Source organism: Phodopus roborovskii, unplaced genomic scaffold (assembly GCF_943737965.1).
Source record: "Phodopus roborovskii unplaced genomic scaffold, PHOROB, whole genome shotgun sequence".
NCBI classification, from domain to species: domain Eukaryota; kingdom Metazoa; phylum Chordata; class Mammalia; order Rodentia; family Cricetidae; genus Phodopus; species Phodopus roborovskii.
The window spans coordinates 10354807-10373059 of record NW_026126546.1 but is presented as its reverse complement, the minus strand read 5'-3'; the positions used below and the strand labels follow the sequence as shown (position 1 = coordinate 10373059).

General features: G+C 40.1%; 1 protein-coding gene across 1 annotated transcript in view; it reads right to left on the bottom strand.

The window, feature by feature from the left end:
• The window catches only part of Morc2 (MORC family CW-type zinc finger 2), a 38271-nt gene that overhangs the window by 11460 nt on the left and 8558 nt on the right, over positions 1–18253 (bottom strand). Inside the window, exons 3-12 of the mRNA XM_051200430.1 lie at positions 16400–16434; positions 12174–12242; positions 11609–11699; positions 5774–5882; positions 3107–3266; positions 2886–2997; positions 2296–2421; positions 1715–1794; positions 839–921; positions 563–648 (exon numbers count right to left, since the gene is read on the bottom strand). Coding sequence (XP_051056387.1) covers positions 563–648; positions 839–921; positions 1715–1794; positions 2296–2421; positions 2886–2997; positions 3107–3266; positions 5774–5882; positions 11609–11699; positions 12174–12242; positions 16400–16434 — 951 coding nt within the window. The remainder of the gene's footprint in view (positions 1–562; positions 649–838; positions 922–1714; positions 1795–2295; positions 2422–2885; positions 2998–3106; positions 3267–5773; positions 5883–11608; positions 11700–12173; positions 12243–16399; positions 16435–18253) is intronic.

Sequence of the window (18253 nt, the reverse complement as noted above, 5' to 3'; positions counted from 1 at the left end):
GAGAAGACATTCATATGATGTGTCAAGAAAATCTTGGGACAAGTTAGAGTGAAGTGACCTGAAACTTCCTCCTGTGGCAAGGAAGCAACCTGTAGTCTAGCTAGGAGTCCATGCCCTAGAACCTGACAAGCTCTACAAAGAGCTCTAAGGTGAGAGACCTGATGATTTAGACCTAAAACAATACATTCTAAATGAAAAGGCACAGAACTCAATTTATAGTGTTATTCTAAATTCATAACCAGCTGTCAGAATGAATTATGAACATATAAGAACACATGTTTTCAGAAGAATAAGGGAGTTTCACACTTTTTATTTAAATGTTTTATATATTTCAAGTTTTACACAATGGGTATTTTGTACAACATTAACAGAAAAGGATAAGAAAAGGACAGCAGTGTGAGTGAAGTGTTGGTTCTGCCTGCCTTCTGAGATCAGAAGCATTTGACCAGCATTTGTAATCACAGCAATGATGGTTTTCTCAAAATAAATGGTATCAAATGGCAACCTGTCCATGCAAATGCTACACAATTTTAAAAGACCAGAGGGCTGAACCAGTACTCACCGCTGCTTGGCATCCTTGATCCTCTTCTTGACATCAGCTTCTCTACGCAGGGTGATGGCTGTGTTCTGAACCTGCCGCAACATCACCTGCAAATACATGACCATCAAGAGACGGGAAGAGGTGCTCTATGCTACAGTAATATGAGATTTCTACACTCATATCACCTGGATGCTAAAACACACCTGAAGGTTATTTCTACACAAAAGTGACCTCACTGTTTTTCATTTCACTAAGGTCAGGACACTATACCCCAATGCCATATACGTCAGGACTTACCCTAGAGTCCCGAGTCAGGTCTCCACCCATACGCACTTCTAATGTCCGAGCTTTACTCTCTGCCTCCCGGGCCTTCTCTTCAGCTAAACCCAGAAGAAATCAAAAGTTCAGAACTCTTGTCATTTTTCCTTGATCCGCAGAGCAGTCCCTGCTGCACAAGAAGTGTGCACTAACAAGGAAAAGGCCACCTAGAGGAGCAATGGCCACAGGGGCAGCCTGTGGGTCTGAACTACAGAATTATTTCAGAAAAGGGAAAACAAAAACAAAACAAAAATAACCCAACTGACATTGAAAACTGTCATGGACAAGATGGTAGTACATGCTTATAATGCCAGCGCTCTGCAGGCTAAAGCAGAAGAGTCATTGAGTTTGAGGTCAACATGAAATATAAAGTAAGCCTATCTCAAATAAAATCATAACCCCAGAGAAAGCATTACCTATACTTCATACTTTATAAGCACCAAATGAATTATAATAGTTAAAAAAATTTACCCAATGGGAACTCAACCTTCAACATGAACTGGAACCTGAAGAATGCTTTAGACAATCACCCCCACCAAACAGCTGAGAAAAACCTTGGAGAGAAACCTTGAGACTTTTGTCCTAGGGTCAGGACAACCTGAAGCAGTACACAATATGAGATATTTCAACTGGTCTTGAGTCTATATCTGGTTTAGCTATCTGACTTAAATAAGAATCTATGGATGTGTTTAATGGCATACAGCCCTGCATAAAGTCCTAAAAGTTCTGGGAGGCATCTAGACTGAGAGACAGTGCAGGTGGGATTAGATACGGGGAGAGTTGGAAAAGAACTGGATCAAGGTAGAACAGTGCCCCCAACTCCACCCCTCCTCCTAACACAGGGAGTAGCATTACCAATCCGTGCTACATGTTCTGCTTTCTTCACTTCCTGTTCTGCCCGAGTCTTGAACCGGCTTGAAGTATACTTGTACATTCTAAAGAGTAGAAAAAGCAACCTGAGCACCAAGCATCTGTGGGGCAGGCAAATAACTTGACCAGCTCAGGAAGCACCCAGCCTCCTCTTGATGAAACAAATCCAAGCTCACATTAGCAAAATGATTCAATTCCTTACTCAATTTGTCCCTGGGTCTCCTGATGATGTGTCTTTAGAGTTCAGCAGGCATCACTAATCTTATAGCAGGAGCAAACCTTGTAATAAGCCGTGGCTTTTCCTTTCCTGTAAAGGATCTATAGGTCCCTGAACTTGAGACAAGACAGCTCCCTGTGCCACTCTCCACATCTCAGAAGGCATTTCCCTCAACAGGTCTGGCCAACCAACACAGCAGCCTTCTGTCCTTCCCAGGGAGATGACTCTCTGGTAAATATGTGCAATCAGCAGTGTTAAGAGTCTTCTCACTGCACCACTCTAACATCACCCCAGAGAACTGTGTCCAGGCCCCATTTCCCAGCCCATATCACAATAGCTAAGCTCTTACCTGGGCTTATACAGGCAGCAGGAGAGTCTCTTGGTCTGCACCTTGTGTCCATGAATAAAGATCCTCATTCGCGGATCAATGTAGAGCACAGCAGCATAGGCTCGGAAGGAGCGTCGCTCTGGCTTCCTGGAGATAGCAGAAACTGAGAAGTACTGTCTCCACACCACAGTAAGCCCAAAGCTATGGACTGACTGCCTCTCTGCAGTACCTCACCTTTCATTTCATGTCCTGGCTTCACTTGACACTTTGACCAGGATGGCCCCTCATCATAGGTAATAGCTCCTGCCCTGTCATATCCCTAGTACTTGTTCACAGACACCTCGCCTGGTCCTTACAGAGAACCCTGTGAAACTTAACCACCACTAGATCCAGGCCTGTTTCTTCTGTCAAACGAAACAGTTGAACAGGGAATCATTACTCTTTGCTTTAGTCTCACTGAGGAGCCATTGTCTGCTATTAGAGCTCTCAGCTGTGTCAATACTGCCACCAAGAGAAAACCAGGAAAGGGACTCTTCCATTTTTCCCCGAAGTCATCTCCTAAAGGAGTAAAGACCAGTTCCAGGGCCTGCCACCCTTCCAGCCATACTCACGTGCCCTCTGGGGAGGTCTCTGCCATCTGGATATCTTTCGGATTTGAGATAATGTCTAGTTCCGGCTCTCCATTGTCCATGAGCTTGAGATTAAAGATGATCACCAGTGTTCCTGGGGAACAGAAATCCTTTTTCTCTGCCAGCCCACCGGGCTTATTCCTACACTACTAGAAGCTCAGAACTCCTGGGTTCTCTGGGCTATATGTTTAAAGCTTACTCACCACTATTCCCGGGAATCTTCATGAACTGGGCCATCACTTGCTCCTCAGTGTGGAAGGGAGAGTACTTGTAGACGAGCTCTGTCTCAATAGCAAACTTCTCTACATTGTCTGTGACAGGTTCCCGTGTTCGAGCATTCCAGGTAGGCAATGGAACTATCACCTTTGTTTCGGGTGAGAACAGATAAACACTGTGATTGGCTCCAGAGACTCCTTCTCCCAAACATGCAGCTTTCTTGTCTCTTCAGTTATGTATTCTGGCATCAAGTCTGCAGCTTGCAGACCTTCCCCTAACTCCAATCACTATGCTAGTCTGTACCTTGAAGGTCTTTGTGCCTATCTGGGATATCTTTGGCCACTTCATCTGGTACAAATTTAAGCATTAAAGGAAAATATATTTGCAATTATCTAGTGAATCTAGAGATACAAAATATAACCTGCAACTCAGAATTCTACTTCCAGGTAAATACCTCCAAAGGAACTTTTGTGCATATTTACCAGCACACACATATAGGAATAACCCAAATATTCACTATAGAGTGACTAAACTGAAATATTATATGGTAATAAAAATGAACAAAGGCACAGCACGAACATCAACATGGATGGAACTCACAAACACAGTATTACCTGAAAGAGATACAAGTGAATTTCTATATTGTTAGTCCACATGTACATGTACAAAAACTAATACACATACACTCATGACAAACAATGCCTTCCACTCCCCAAAAAGGAAGTGATCACTCTAAAAGTTACCAGAAGGTGACTTCCCCCAGGGGCACACTGAGGACTACATAGGTCAGGTGTTGATGGGAGCTTCGAACTCTGGTTTATAATTATGGCTACATGGGTGTGTGCTTTATTGTAATAATTCCTCAACATATATGGAATTTGATTTTATGTCTAACTTAAAAAAAAAAAAATCCCCTTTCTTCAAAAATTTTCTCTAGTGGCTTCATCATGTCCTCACAGCTTACTCAAAGTTAGAAGGCCTTGAAGAGCCCAGCAGAGGGTTGGCTGATGGGACTCACTCTGGGCAGCACCAAATGGAAGTACCTCAGGGGTTCAAGTCAACCGCCCCCATTTAAGACAAAGGAATTCAGTATCTAACGCATGCCTGGGTGATAACTTGTTAGGAGCGCCAACACTGCTGGTTTTCTAAGGAGCTTCATGCTGAAATCATTCAGCCTCAGGGGCTGGTTTGGACACATTCCTCCTTGGCTAAAATGATCTTATTTTGAAATCTTGGCAGAGTCTTCCCTAGAGTACAATCCAAAACAGTGACCTTCTAGCTCCAAGTAAGGAAAAAATTTCATCTAGCTTTTCTACCAAGGAAATCAAATTCCATTTGCTTTCTGTGAACATGTATCTATATCTTCTATTTTTAAAAGTCTCAGGTGAGTGAGGACAGCACCACTTTCAATTGTAGGCATTAACTTTCACTATGGCTCCTACTTGGCATTTCTCCTTCAGCATTTATGTCACAAATTTCCCTGTATTCTTCCTAGATTTTCTCCTCACACACACCTTTCAACGTTGGCCTGCTTGGGTCTCAAGTACTTTTCTTGCTCTACTTTCTTTTTCAAGTGATCTTGTCTGCTATCAACAATCCCAGAGCCTAGGACTGGGGATGTAGCCAAAAAAAAAAAAAAAAAAAAAAAAAAAGGAAAAAGATAATGTCCCCAAACTCCAGGCACAGAATTCACTTGCATGCCCCAAACTAGTTTACATTGTGGTCTCTCCATATTGCCCCTCTTCCATTCATTCCCCATGTAATGGTCCATTACTTCCAACTGCCATACAGAGTTTGCAAGTCTCCTTAACCCTTTCCTTTCCCACAATAATCGAATACTGCACTAGTGTGTCTCACACTCTAAACACTATTTCTTTCGCCTCCCAGTTTGTCAGGACCTCTCAGGTGGTCCACTCTAAATCTTTCTAATTTAAACACTTCAAAGTAATCACACAGACTTTTCTAAAGAGATTCTGATACTAGGAACTGCTTGATTAAAATCCCATTCATTCAAGCAAGGCCCTAAGCATTAGCCCAACCTGGCCATGCCCTGTTCTCCAAAGACCACTCTCTCCCCAGCACCAACCTCAGGAGCTTAAGAAGGATGTTTTCACTGACTCAAGACTCCTTCACTAGGCAACATTTCTGAATACCTCAGCCCAGGCTGTCTTCCTGTCCTATCTCTTCAAATATGCTGAATAGGGTAACAAACCACATCTAGTAGACGAACAAATCAACTGAGTGGATAAATAAAAATGGTAAGAAAAGGTGCTCTGTGCTCAGATCTCAACAGGATCACTACAAATTCAATCACTGCTAACCAACACAGAAGAAATAGATTGAAATTCTCAGTTAGATTATCTACTTATGGGACAGCTATGAATTTCTTTCTACACATCCCGGATCTCCCCCCCCCCCCCAAGCTCTAGCCTCATTCTCAGAAACAGAACAGCTGTTGTCTGAAGTACCTTGAGATTTCATTTCCTCTCTCATAAAAGTATTATCTGCCTTACCACCTTCCAACCTATACATCCACCCATCTCATCCCTTAAGAGCAGGCAAGTGCTCCAATTCTACAACTTCAAGGGGCTCAAAACCATAGATAAACCCAGTAAATGCCATGTGGCAACTCAAACCACAAGGATAAAACCTACTTCATCAATGCCCTCTTCCTCATGAAAGGTACGAGACAGGAAGAGGCAGGTCATGGTGTCTTCCTTCTTAGTGAAGAGGATAAAATCCTTCCCAATGCGCATTGAGCCCCTGAAAGGGAAACAGGAAACAGATTATTTTTCCAAGGACTCAAAGCTCATCTGAAAAGGAAGAACATGTTCTGGGCACAACTGAGCATGACCAGAGAGCTTTATTCAAGGCCACCAACACCCCAGTCCCTGGGGAGTCCCACAGCCCTTGTCCCCTCCCACTCAGGGAGCACTCCTTAGTGTGTATTCCTAATAGTCTCTAGTTCCTTAGTCTAAAACCTGTATGTATAACCTACTTGAGCAAACTTCTCTTCCATGCAAGGGTTTCTCACCATCCTTCAAGAATATATTTGCTCAGACCACAAGTCCCAGATTAGTTTCCCTCACAGCTTACTGCCACAACCCTAACAAATGAGCCCGCTTGAGTTCTATGTTCATGGGGTCCTCAAGGACACCATGAAGTTCAACTCTAGTAGTGGACACCTTAAACATGCCATCTTCTTTTTTGGGCAATATCCTGTTTCTATCCTGTCCTTTCACTTACACAGAATCACCTCCTCCTATCCACTGTCAAGAGAAGAGTTAAAAGAGGAGTCTCACAAGTCTTTTAAAAACCAACATGAATGCAACATTTATTAAAACACAACTTGTTTTTGATCAAGCCATCAGGCCCAGCTCAAAATCTGATCTTTGAAAATAGTTCAAGGAGGCCTGTATCCATGCCCAGTAACTCTAACCATTCTCAGTCTCAGAATTGCTTTGGTACTTTGAGCTAATTCTGATATAGCCTTGAGTTTGTCTTCTACAAGGCAGTTTGGAGCTTGGCATATAACAGAGAAGTAGAGCACTTGCCTAGCATATGCAAGGGCCTGGGTTCAATCCCCAGAATCAGTGGAAAACAAAACTGATCTGACAAACATCTAAACGGAATCAATGGCTTCCTTCCTGTTTGGCCATGTTAATCCTCTATGGAACAGGCAGAGACAGGCTTTTCCAGATAGCACAGGGCAGAAGTATGAAGCAGCAGTACAAGAACTATCTATCGCGGTTAAATAAGGATCAGGTTAAACAAATAGGCCGAATAGATGTTTATTCAGGGAGAAATAACTTACAACCTAGACAGATGAACACCAGGAAATTCTGCCCGATCCTCTCCTGTCCGAGTCACGCCAGCAAGAGAGCTTTTTCCGGCTCTCCCTCCTACTTCCTTCCACAGGTCACTTCCTCCCTTGGCTCCACCCCCAATGGGTGTGGTCAGTGCCACAGAAGGACTATCTCACTACAATTCCCCTTTTAGTCTAAAGAAAAGATTTAGGCTTAATACAAAACTATATATAAAACAGTGAATAACAAGTGTGCTCTAAGAAAAGGAAAATCGAGAACAAAATGACCTACATATCTAGTCCTAGGGTGAAGGCATAATGGAGTTTACAATAGAGTTGTCCTAAGCTGGAAAACGTAAGTCTAATACCTAATATATCTAACTAGGAAGAGAGAATAATAGTTGTGATAGTTTAATCTTCAACCTCATCAAGACCTGAGAAGGAAAATAACAATACTAGAGTAGACAGGAAGTGAGGATAGACAACTTCCAAAAGGTGCAGCAAGGACAGAAACAGCAAGCCACCTGAACAGTCACCCTAGGTCTCACAGCAACGTTGGTGCAAGGAGAGAAACAGCAAGCCACCTGAACAGTCACCCTAGGTCTCAGAGCAACGTTGGTGCAAGGAGAGAAACAGCAAGCCACCTGAACAGTCACCCTAGGTCTCACAGCAACGTTGGTACACCCAGTTTTGGCTAAGGCCAAGAGAACTTGACAGACCACAACAACAGCAGGGAGGTAGAAAGGCTGTCTTACCCTGACTTGGCAAGGTCAAGCAGTTTTCTATATTTGTCTCCTGCAAGCACATAGGACTGCATGTCCAAATCAGTGGTCAAGGTGGGGGCAATTCTTTGCCCAACAGGCCATTAGCTGAGGCGAGATTGAACTCCAGCAGGAGCAACAACAGTGTCCAACATATTTTCGGGAAAGTGCACGGTGCTGTCAGGAGCAACAGTGTCTCATGTCAATGGAGTACTAATATTAAAACATTTAAATGCCATGTTTTGCATGTCTATGAAGTGATTGAAGATTAAGCATCTATATCTGACTAATCTCATAGGTACAGGAAATATGAGTGAAGATAATCTGTAATACTCAGGAACTTAGCTAAAAAGACTGATTAAAACTTCCCTGAGTAAAGTAGGAACAAATACTTAAACAATATAACTATATACATATACATACATGTAAATCCCTAAAATAGAGGTAGAGTATAAGTGTCAAGACAAGAGGTAGAACTATAAAGGGCAGCAAAATAAATATCCCAAATTGTATCAATATACAAAATGTCTTGAATACAAGAAAAGTATACATACATAGAATATGGTAAAAAATAATGTGCATAAAACATTGTAAGTGGAAAGATTTAACACAATATAATAAAATATAAACTTAATTTTACATAGCTTACCACATAAGAATACATAACAATGTAAGTTGTAAAATACTATCTCATTCTTATTCAAATTTTCAAGAAAATAGGCTAATCTACCTATATCCCATCTAAACCATACCTTTCCCAACTAGTGTTTATTGAGCTCAGTTAGAAATGTATAATGTAGTACAGATTATAGATAGTTACCTATGATAGTCAGAACTTATAGTTAAGTTAATTAGGATTTCTAGATATACAGACATGTATTTGAAATGGATAGGCATTCTTCAAACCTTTCAAAGACCTACACAATATGGCATTTAAAATGGTTTAGGGTTTTTCTTGACAGTGAGACATAAATGCTCCTGGCAACACCACCTGAACCAAAAAGAAAGATGGAAGATGGACATCGAAGAAATGCGTTATAAAGTTACTTCCAATATGGCAAGACTAGCCATTTGGACAAGGTACTGCTCTTGTCTGGACTGTTTGACTTTATGCTGTATAAACTGGACATGCAGGACCCACAGAAAAGTAACTGCTGATTCAAGATGGACATTGCTACAGAGTTCCTGCTTCATGGAAGAGTCTGCGAGAAAGCTACAGGACACAGAGAAAAGTGACTGACAAACTGCCAATACAAGAAGACAGTTTAAAGTTTCCTGCTTTGCTGAAGAGTCTGCTAGACACATTATGGCCTATGGGCTAAAGATGGAAGATTACAGAAGAACTTCAGGTGACTGACAAAGACAAGATGTCTCTGTCATTTGTAGAGTTTATATATTATCCTTTTGTGGTCTTTGAAGGAGTTGAAGACAGATAGTTATGGTTATAGTTTTCCTTAGTTAGGCTTAAAAATAAGTTACTTAGACTTTAAACACACAAAGATAGAATAGATGATGAAATACTTTCTTAAATCTTGCTAAATGTTAATGGACTAAATAGTGTTAACTGTGATTCTTATTTGATAACTGTTATGTGATATACTTTGCTATGTTAAGGTTAAAACCCTTCTTTTTATTTAAACAAAAAAGAGGAGATGATGGGAGACGCCATGGTGTATATATGTTTCTCATACTGGTTAATAATAAAGCACTGTTGGCCAATAGGAAAGGAAGATAGGAGGGACTAGGAGACAAGGAGGAAATAGGAAGTAGTAAGGAGGAGTCAGCATGGAGAGACCGGGGAGACCAGATGCCTGCCTCACTCCCCGGTAAGGAGACCACGTGGAAATACATAGAAATGGGTTAATACTTAAGACAGAGCTAGCCTATAAGAAACAAATAATGGGCCAACAGCATTATGTCAAATACAGAGTCTCGGTGTATTATTTGGGGCTGGCACAGCGGTGGAACAAAACTGGCAGCGGGAGGAAAAACCGTACTCCTTACAACTATCCACTCAACAATGAGGCTGTTTAGCTCCTTTTTTCTGAGTAGCTTCTTGGCTTTATAGCTATTATCTCATTAGTCCTTACCATACCCCTGAGAGAAGACAATGGTAGGGAGCCTCATTAATTTCTATATATAATCTAAACTGGCATACCAGGAACACAAATAAATGCCATGTCCCATTTCCCAAGCACTTGGGGAAAACTCCCAAGACACTATATAGATACCCTGAGGGCTATCAATTCTCATTTTCCTGAATACAGGGCTCCTTTTCTGTCTTTTTCCTGAAGCTTATGGACAGCATTGCCCTTACTCAAATTTGGTAAGATTTTCTTTACACCTCTTCTTTTGTTTGTTTTTTTGTTCCTGACTATAGCAGAAACCCCAAAACACCATTTTCTTTGCTAAACCCTATGCTCACCACAAATCACCTCATATAACTTCAGAACTTTGAACACTAGATGGCTCCAGTTCAATGGGATCTTCATAAAAGCCTCCCAAACATGTTGATAACCACATTCTAACTCTATGCCCTTTTCTTCTCAGTTTTCTAAGTACTTTCTGAGTCACATTTTACTGGCTCCTGAGGAGAATATCAGATGTTAGGCCTCATTTTCTAGGTTAGGAAAGCATCAGAGAGGTAAAGCTAAATCTGCAGAACAGATAGGACTAGATAGGAATTGACTCTATTGAAGACTTCAGTTTTTACAGGTCTACAGGTCTTAGATTACCTTTTCACAACCCTCTACGGAAGGTTCCCACTGTGATCACAGACTACGGAATCCCAAAGCTTTGACCATACCAAATAGGACCAATTTTCAAGAAGCCACAACTCTAGTGACTAAATGGCTGGACTGAGATCTGAACCTTAGACCAAAGTGCAATGGACAGTCACCCGCATTTTCTAATTAGAAAGACCTGGTTCATATATTTACTCTTCACATAAACACCTTTATACCATTAGGCAAGTCACTTCACTCCTATAAATCTCAACTTCTTCATTTGAGAATGTTAACAAAACCTACCTACCATAAGCTAAAGTGTAATTTAAATTATATCATCTATACAAAGTTTTTCACACAGTACCTCTTGGCACATGGGAAATGTTTATTATTAATATTCAGTTCCTGACCTGAGAAGAAATCAAAGACCAGGAACCAGGCCTCTGGTTTCTTTGGAAACACACTCTTCTCCACACCCAAAGCACAATGCACATGAGGCCCAGTCAAGGCTGTTGACAGACCAAACCACCACCCTTTCTCAAATAAAACAACACATTTCCACAGCAAGACTGGAACATGACTCATAATTCCATTTGCACAAACTCCAATTCCACTAAATCTTATTCCATCCAAAGGCATGTACAGCTGGAAGTGACAATTTCAGAAATAGAAACCTTTTTCTCAGAAACAGAACAAATTCTAATCACTAAACAAGTGGTAACCAAGGCCTGAGGGATCAATCCCAATAGACTGAAGGTATAAGATGGGTCTCCTGCTACATGGCCTTACAAAATAGGATGCCCACATAGGGCATTCCAGGACAACTGTGTTTCTTTTATTCACTCTGGATCCCCAGTGTCTGAAACAAGCATACTGGTACATTGTGGAGTGACTATCTTGCCATCTCAGATACACCCCAGGCCCAGAAAAGAACCATCTACATTCTTAAAATCAGATAAAAGTATTATTCAATAAGAAGAGAGAGACAGTTCTAGAGAACAATGTTTTAGATATTTATACTACTCAATCTATTGAGAAAATTCAGCTAGGCAGTTGGTAAACTACGTCTAATCATGATATCTTTCTGATTCTCCTACTGCTCCAGAGTTATAGCCCTGGAGGGACAAAGAGATGAACAACAAGAGCACATCATGTGATTTTGTGTCTAGCCCTACAACAGGCTTTCAATATACGTACGATTTTAATCCATTGCCATACTGCCCAATTTGGGTGGACTCAGGAGTTCGTTTGGCTGACTTCCCAAACTGGATCACACTGGCAGCATCACCTCAAGGATAGACAAGAGAAAGTAAAAAGTTAGCAAAGTTAAGAGATATGAGTCATGTTAAATACAAGCATGGCTCTGTGCCAGCAAAACCTCTCTCCAAAGAAATTCAGTCATGAGGTATAGGAAGGTAATCCTTGCTTAGTCCATCAATACCATCACAGTGCCCTGTGTTGTTACCAGAACATTGTAAACAGTCTCAGAGGAAGAAGCCTCAATGGCTCCAGGATGTTGTGCAAGCTGATAAATACATTGTCAGGAGACAAGTAATCTGATTCCAGCTTCACATTCGAATTGTCTAAACATCTCCTATGCTAGGACAAGACCCAGCATACACAGTGTGATTAAGCCTGAGATGTTGCAACAGGCTTCTCATTCCCCAGGTGGATCTTCTAGCCACAACAGTGAGGTCACAGAAAAACAAGTTTAATAGTAAATTGCTAAGCTCTGCAAAAGAAACAGCCATGAACCACTTACTTGGATCCATTCCTGCTCCATCATCCAAAAAGCAAAGCATAAATCCTCCTCGAAGGTCCTCCCGTCTCTCTGTTAAAGAAACAATTGCTATTACTGGGCTGTTAGTACTTACACGGGTGGCAACCTGGGTACAGAAGGTGAACCAAAGTAAATCCTGGTACAAAAGGGTTAGGTCAAGTCTAGATTCATCTAACAGTACTAAGCTAGTATGAGTTAAACTTCAGAGGCCTTGAAGATGTGAAGCTTCTCTAGTGCTTTTTAATTTACAACAACTCTTTAGATTATCTACTAGACGAGATCAGTACTTAACATTCAAGACCACTGAATATGCATATCCTAATCTTTTTTCTTATATATATCTTATGATTTACTATTACATTTGCCCAACACCATGGATCCCAAGTCATTTAAGTAGTCTATTATGTACTATACTTTATCAGCTGTTCAAACTCAACAGAGTACCTTCCTTTGTGATTTAACCTGAGGTATCATTCAGATGATGTCAGATGTAGTATAAGCACAATGGTGGCAGCTGCCACCTAAAAGATTAACTATGTTTATATATGATCACCTCTAGACTAACTAGAAATTATGAGCTATCTGTACTCACTGTCAGATCCCCTCCTAGGTATGGGCCCTTGAAAAAAAGTGAAATGGCACAAGAGGCAGCAACAGGTTCTTAGTTCTGGGATAGACCTGCCTGATCAGAATTACAGTTCTCTAGCAGTAGGATACAGCACAGCTGTGGCAGAGCTTCCTAGTCAACAGGAAGGGGATACAACACAGACTATGGTTGCCATTCCAGTAAGTACATGAAGAATTATCTTAGTAAGCTGTCTTATGCAGTACCAAATGACAACTCATAGCAGACAGTAACAACAGAAAAGATTATCAAATAAGGAAAAGGGCTATGAAGACTATGTAAACAATGGCAAAGTTAGTCTTAAAATCAGGTATGTAGACATAAAACAGAGAAGGGAATGAGGCAGAAACTGAAGCAGACCCAAATAAACCACATAAAGAACCACTTACATTAGCCATCCCAGTATAGATGCTAGTCATAGTCCACTGCTGAGCACAAGAATAAAAAGTAACTTGTCTACTAAAAAGGTGGAAGTCTGTGTACAATAATCTAAAGTGAAGCCCAAAGGACTCTAGTCCCTAAAGGAAAATTCAAGCTTCAGTTCCCTTTGTACAATTATCTATCCTGACAAATCTGTTTTAAATGCTTTTGTTTTCCCTCAGGGTAAAACTAAGTGAGTCATGACTGCCCTCTGCTAAATAGACAAATTAATGCAAATTAAAATACTATTTTAGATGGACCATAAACCACAGTATCTCTCAATGTTCAGGAGGTGTACCCCTCATTACAAATGCCTCTTCAAAGTTCCAGAGTGCGGTTCTTACTGGAAGATCCTAGTATATGAGAACACTTCTCCCTAAAGAAGTACCTCTTTATCAAGATCTAGGTAATCCAAGTGAAATGTGGCAAGCAGGAATGAGGGGGTTTTTCTTCTTGTTTTTAAGGTATTTAAAAGCTTTCCCAGTTTCTATCTATAAGAAACACATGGAGACGCAAATTGGGTGAGGTAGAGGGCATGATGCAGCAGTGTCCTAGCACCTGCCTAGAGATATTTGCTATAGACTATGCCATAAAATTATGTGAAGACTTATTTGGGATCTAAAAATTGTTTTGAAAAGTTCCCAAGACCACTGAAATTCATTGAATAATACCCAAGAAATTACTTTCTAGGCCTTTGTGTTAGGGTAAGGTTGTCAGGCTATTTCAGCACAGTTATCACTTCAATTTTGGGTTCAAGTTCTCTTAAGTCAAGGGTTTATCTCAAAGGTTTTTTTTTTTGTTTGTTTGTTTGTTTTATTTTTTATTGTTTAAATGGGGCTAGAGAGATGACAGAGATTAAGAATAATGCTCTTGCAGAAGACCCAAGTTCAGTTCCCAGGAACCATATTGGGTGGCCCATAACCACTTCAGGTCCAGAGGATCTAAAGCTCTCTTCTTGCCTCCATGTATACTCCCACATGTGGCACATGTATGTGCATGCGCGCGCGTGTGCGCACGCGCACATACACACACACACACACACACACACACACACACACACACACACACACTCCATGGGGGGATTTTTTTTTTTTTTAAGTTTCTTCATTCAGTTTAAAATATTGTAAAACCATAGAGCCCAGGTTGGCCTTGAACTCTTCAAGCAGCAGAGATGATTGAACTTGATTCTCCTTTATCTCCTGAGGGATAGGATTAACAGCATGCACTATAATATCCAGCTTCTCAGTCTTTTGACTGTCTCAGAGTCTAGTTATCTATCTGTAACCACTTGTAGTGCACCATTTATTCAGTTAGATTTAAGGTTCTTAGAGCAAAGGACTCATTTCACCCTCTGGACTTTCTCCAAAGCAAATAGAAAGCACACTGAGCACTCCATTTATAATCTAATTTTCCTAAATTTCCTTGCTAAAATGTACCCAATGAAGATGGTAGAAGGGAACCAAGATGATCTTTTCTTTATAACTTCTTACAAAGACTCAACTAAGAGGATGTATTCCTCTTGAAATAGACACTCATTTTTCTTTATTCTCTGGGTAATGGTTTCTTTGAGAGGTAATTGTCAGCACCCCTGCATGCATACTCAGCTATGGCTTGGAAAGGTGGCACCATCTAGGCGATTCAGCAATCATCATCTTGAAATCTCTCACAATACTACTTTCATTTCCTCTAAGTTACATAGTGTGACCCTGTCTAAAACCTCCAAAACAATAACTTCATAGTATTTCTACCACTTTGGCAGCCTTTTCAACAGAAAGCTTTCAGAATTTTGGCAAGATAGCTGATATGTAGAGGTTATGAATACCTCCTTTTCTTTTCCACAAAATAATTTAGCCTAAGTATTTCATCTTATCTAGAGTCTTCCTAACAATGTAACACTAAAGGTTCTGTGTTTATTCCCATTTATCAAATGATTTCATGAAGAGGGTTATCTGGTAACTGTATATTCCACATAAGATTTTCAAAAGCTAGGCATGTTGCTCAAAATATGACCAAAAAAACCTTTCAGATTTCAGAAAAGAATATCAATAAAATATATCACATTAACCAAACTGGGTTTAAGAATGATCATCTATTCCATTGTTCAAGTTTTTAGTAACAAAATGATGAAAAGGTGTTGCTATAAATATTGAACAAACAGAAAAAAAAAACTATTTTAAAAGGAAATAAAAGGTCAATGACAACAACTAAAAACTCACTGTTACCATAACTCAAAGACAAAGATGATCTTACAATACAGCAGTAGAGCCAATTAAACAAAACAATAGAGGCTGCTACAGCATCCAGTCTTAAGCCTAACATTTCAAAGAGATGGTCTGTGATAGCTATTATTGGTTGTCAAGTCGACTATTATCTGGAATTAACTGGAATCCAAAAATGAAGGTCAGACCTGTAAGAATATTTTCTGCTTCGTTTGAAGTGGATGGATTCATTTCTTGTCTGGACCTTTGAGGAAGGCACATGCCTTGACTTAGATCTCAAGGTAGGAAGATACATTTTTAATCTGGGCCACACCTTCTGCTGTAGCTTATTTAAGGACATGGAAGATGGAAGCTTTTGCTCTTTGCTAGCTCTCACCTTGCTGGCATTGCATTCCTTTACTGCCATTAGAGCCTACCTCTTTGGGATTCTAGCATATACTGAAGACTAGCTGAGACTCCAGCCTTGAGGACTGACCAACTAATGGATTCTTGAATTTTCCATTCACAGCCAGCCATTGTTGGATTAGCTAGACTGAAGCCTGTAAGTCACTCTAAAAGATCCATTTTCTAAATACACACACACACACACACACACACACACATATATATTCATTCTATAAGTTTCTGTTACTCTGAGAACCTGATTAACACATAGCTTCAACATCTCTATAAACTAGCTACTTTCTGCAACTTTCCAGGGTAGAACCTCTACCAGGAGTAGGAAAGGATTAATTCCAACAAGATCTTACCTTCTCAAAAAGATGACTAATACTGGATCATTTTACTTCACACTACTCTGTTCCACCACCCTCTCCAAACTCCTGGGTTCTAAGACATTAAGTGATCAGAGCTTCCCCAATTCTACCTATACCATGAAAAAAATCTTGCCATCTCCAGGCTCCCACTCACTTCTTAGACAATAGAAGGGCTAAAGTCTGTCTTACCAGCGTAAATGTCTATTCTGGTAGCATCCGCATCTCTGCAAAATTAAAGGGAAAAAAATCTGAGATACAATGAGAATATAAAGTATCAACCAGCAAAATACATAGTATTTTCAGTGTAATACATATTATTTTGAATTGTTCAAGCTATGAAACTATGAAGTTTTGTTTTTATACTTGACCACACAATTTCCCTGACATATCTATGGAACATTTTAAGTACTCCAAATTTATTAAGATATATGACACATAGGACCTGAATAATAATTCTAGGAGTCTCATACATCCTGTTATCTCCAGACTCTCTATGTAGCCATGGATAATGACCTTGAACTTCAGATCCTCCTGCTTCCACCTCCTAAACACTGAGAATACAACTGTGTACCATCATGCTCAGTTTACAGTGCTAGGGATAGAATGTAGGATTTGTGCGTGTCAGGTACATATTCTACAAACTGAGCTACATGCTCAACCTCCCTTTAAATGCTGATGTCACTATAAAAATTGCTCAAGGTTCAATAAGAGTATTACTTTTGTGTGTGTGTGTACATGTGCATATTATGTGTGAGTGTACCTGGCAAGTACGCATGCGGAAATCAAAGACTGACAGTGGGTATCCTCTTTCATTGCTCTCCAGTTTTTCTTTTTACATTTATTACTGTACTGTATACCAGTGTGCATAGTCATGAAGAATGTGGGGTCAGAGGACATTTTGGAAGAGTTGGTTCTCTCCTACTATGTGCGTTCAAAATGGTCATCAGCTTAGCAGGAGACCACTGAGCCATCTGGCTGGACCTTCTACCTACTGAACCTGGACCTTGAAGATTCAGCTAAACTGGCTACCCAACAAATACCAGGGATTTTCTTGTCTCCTTTCCTATCCTCAGCATTCTATCAATTCTATCAACAACAGACAAAGTTACAAGCATGCACTCTCAGGCCAGGCTTCTCTGAGTGTTGGGGACTCAGATTCTCATACTTGAATGGCAACCACCCCCAAAGCAGAGAACATTTCCCTTTATACACACAAAAAAGATCAAATATCTGTCTCTTCACTCACTTTATTGAAATCATAAAAAGGTATTCCAACCTGTCTATTTTTCCTTCTTAGCAACATTTGAAAAGGTAAAATCCACCATAAACTTATAAAAAAAATTAGGTCTCATGGCAAACATCATAATGAACAAATCAATTCCACAATCTCTTCTTCCTTAATCTTGAAAGAAATCTCCTTAGATTTAAGCAATCAGTTGAAATCATACAAATTTGATCACGAATAATAACTTCTTTAAAGGTCAGGAATTATATTAGCAAATTCAATCAACTACAAAAAGGCAGAGGTATACTTTCATTGGTTTTAAATGAAAAAAAAATTCTACTAAAAATTCATACAAGGCTGGGGATGTAGATCAGTGGTTGAGTGCATGCTTAGCATATATAAGGCCTGGGTTCAATCCTAGCACCAAAGCCATAAAGATCAAAACAAACACACACACACAAAAACTGAATACCTATATATGTACCTGGTCTCAAAGGTTTAAACATGCTTTTTTAAAATATGGAGCTGAGGATGTAATTCAGTTAGTACAGTGCTTGCTTAGCATGCACAAAACACTTGGCTCAATCCCCAGCATAAAACTAGACAGTGATGCAGCAAGCCTCAGAAGTCAGTAACCCAATACTCAGAAGGTAGAAGCAGAAGAATCAGGAGTTTAAGATTATACTTAACTACAAAAGAAGTTTGAAGCTAGTCTGGGCAACATGAGATCCTATTTCAAAAAATTATGTGCCATTGCAGCACACTGTGGTCACACTAAGTTAATAAACGACTATTTTAAACATAATTTCATTAACTTA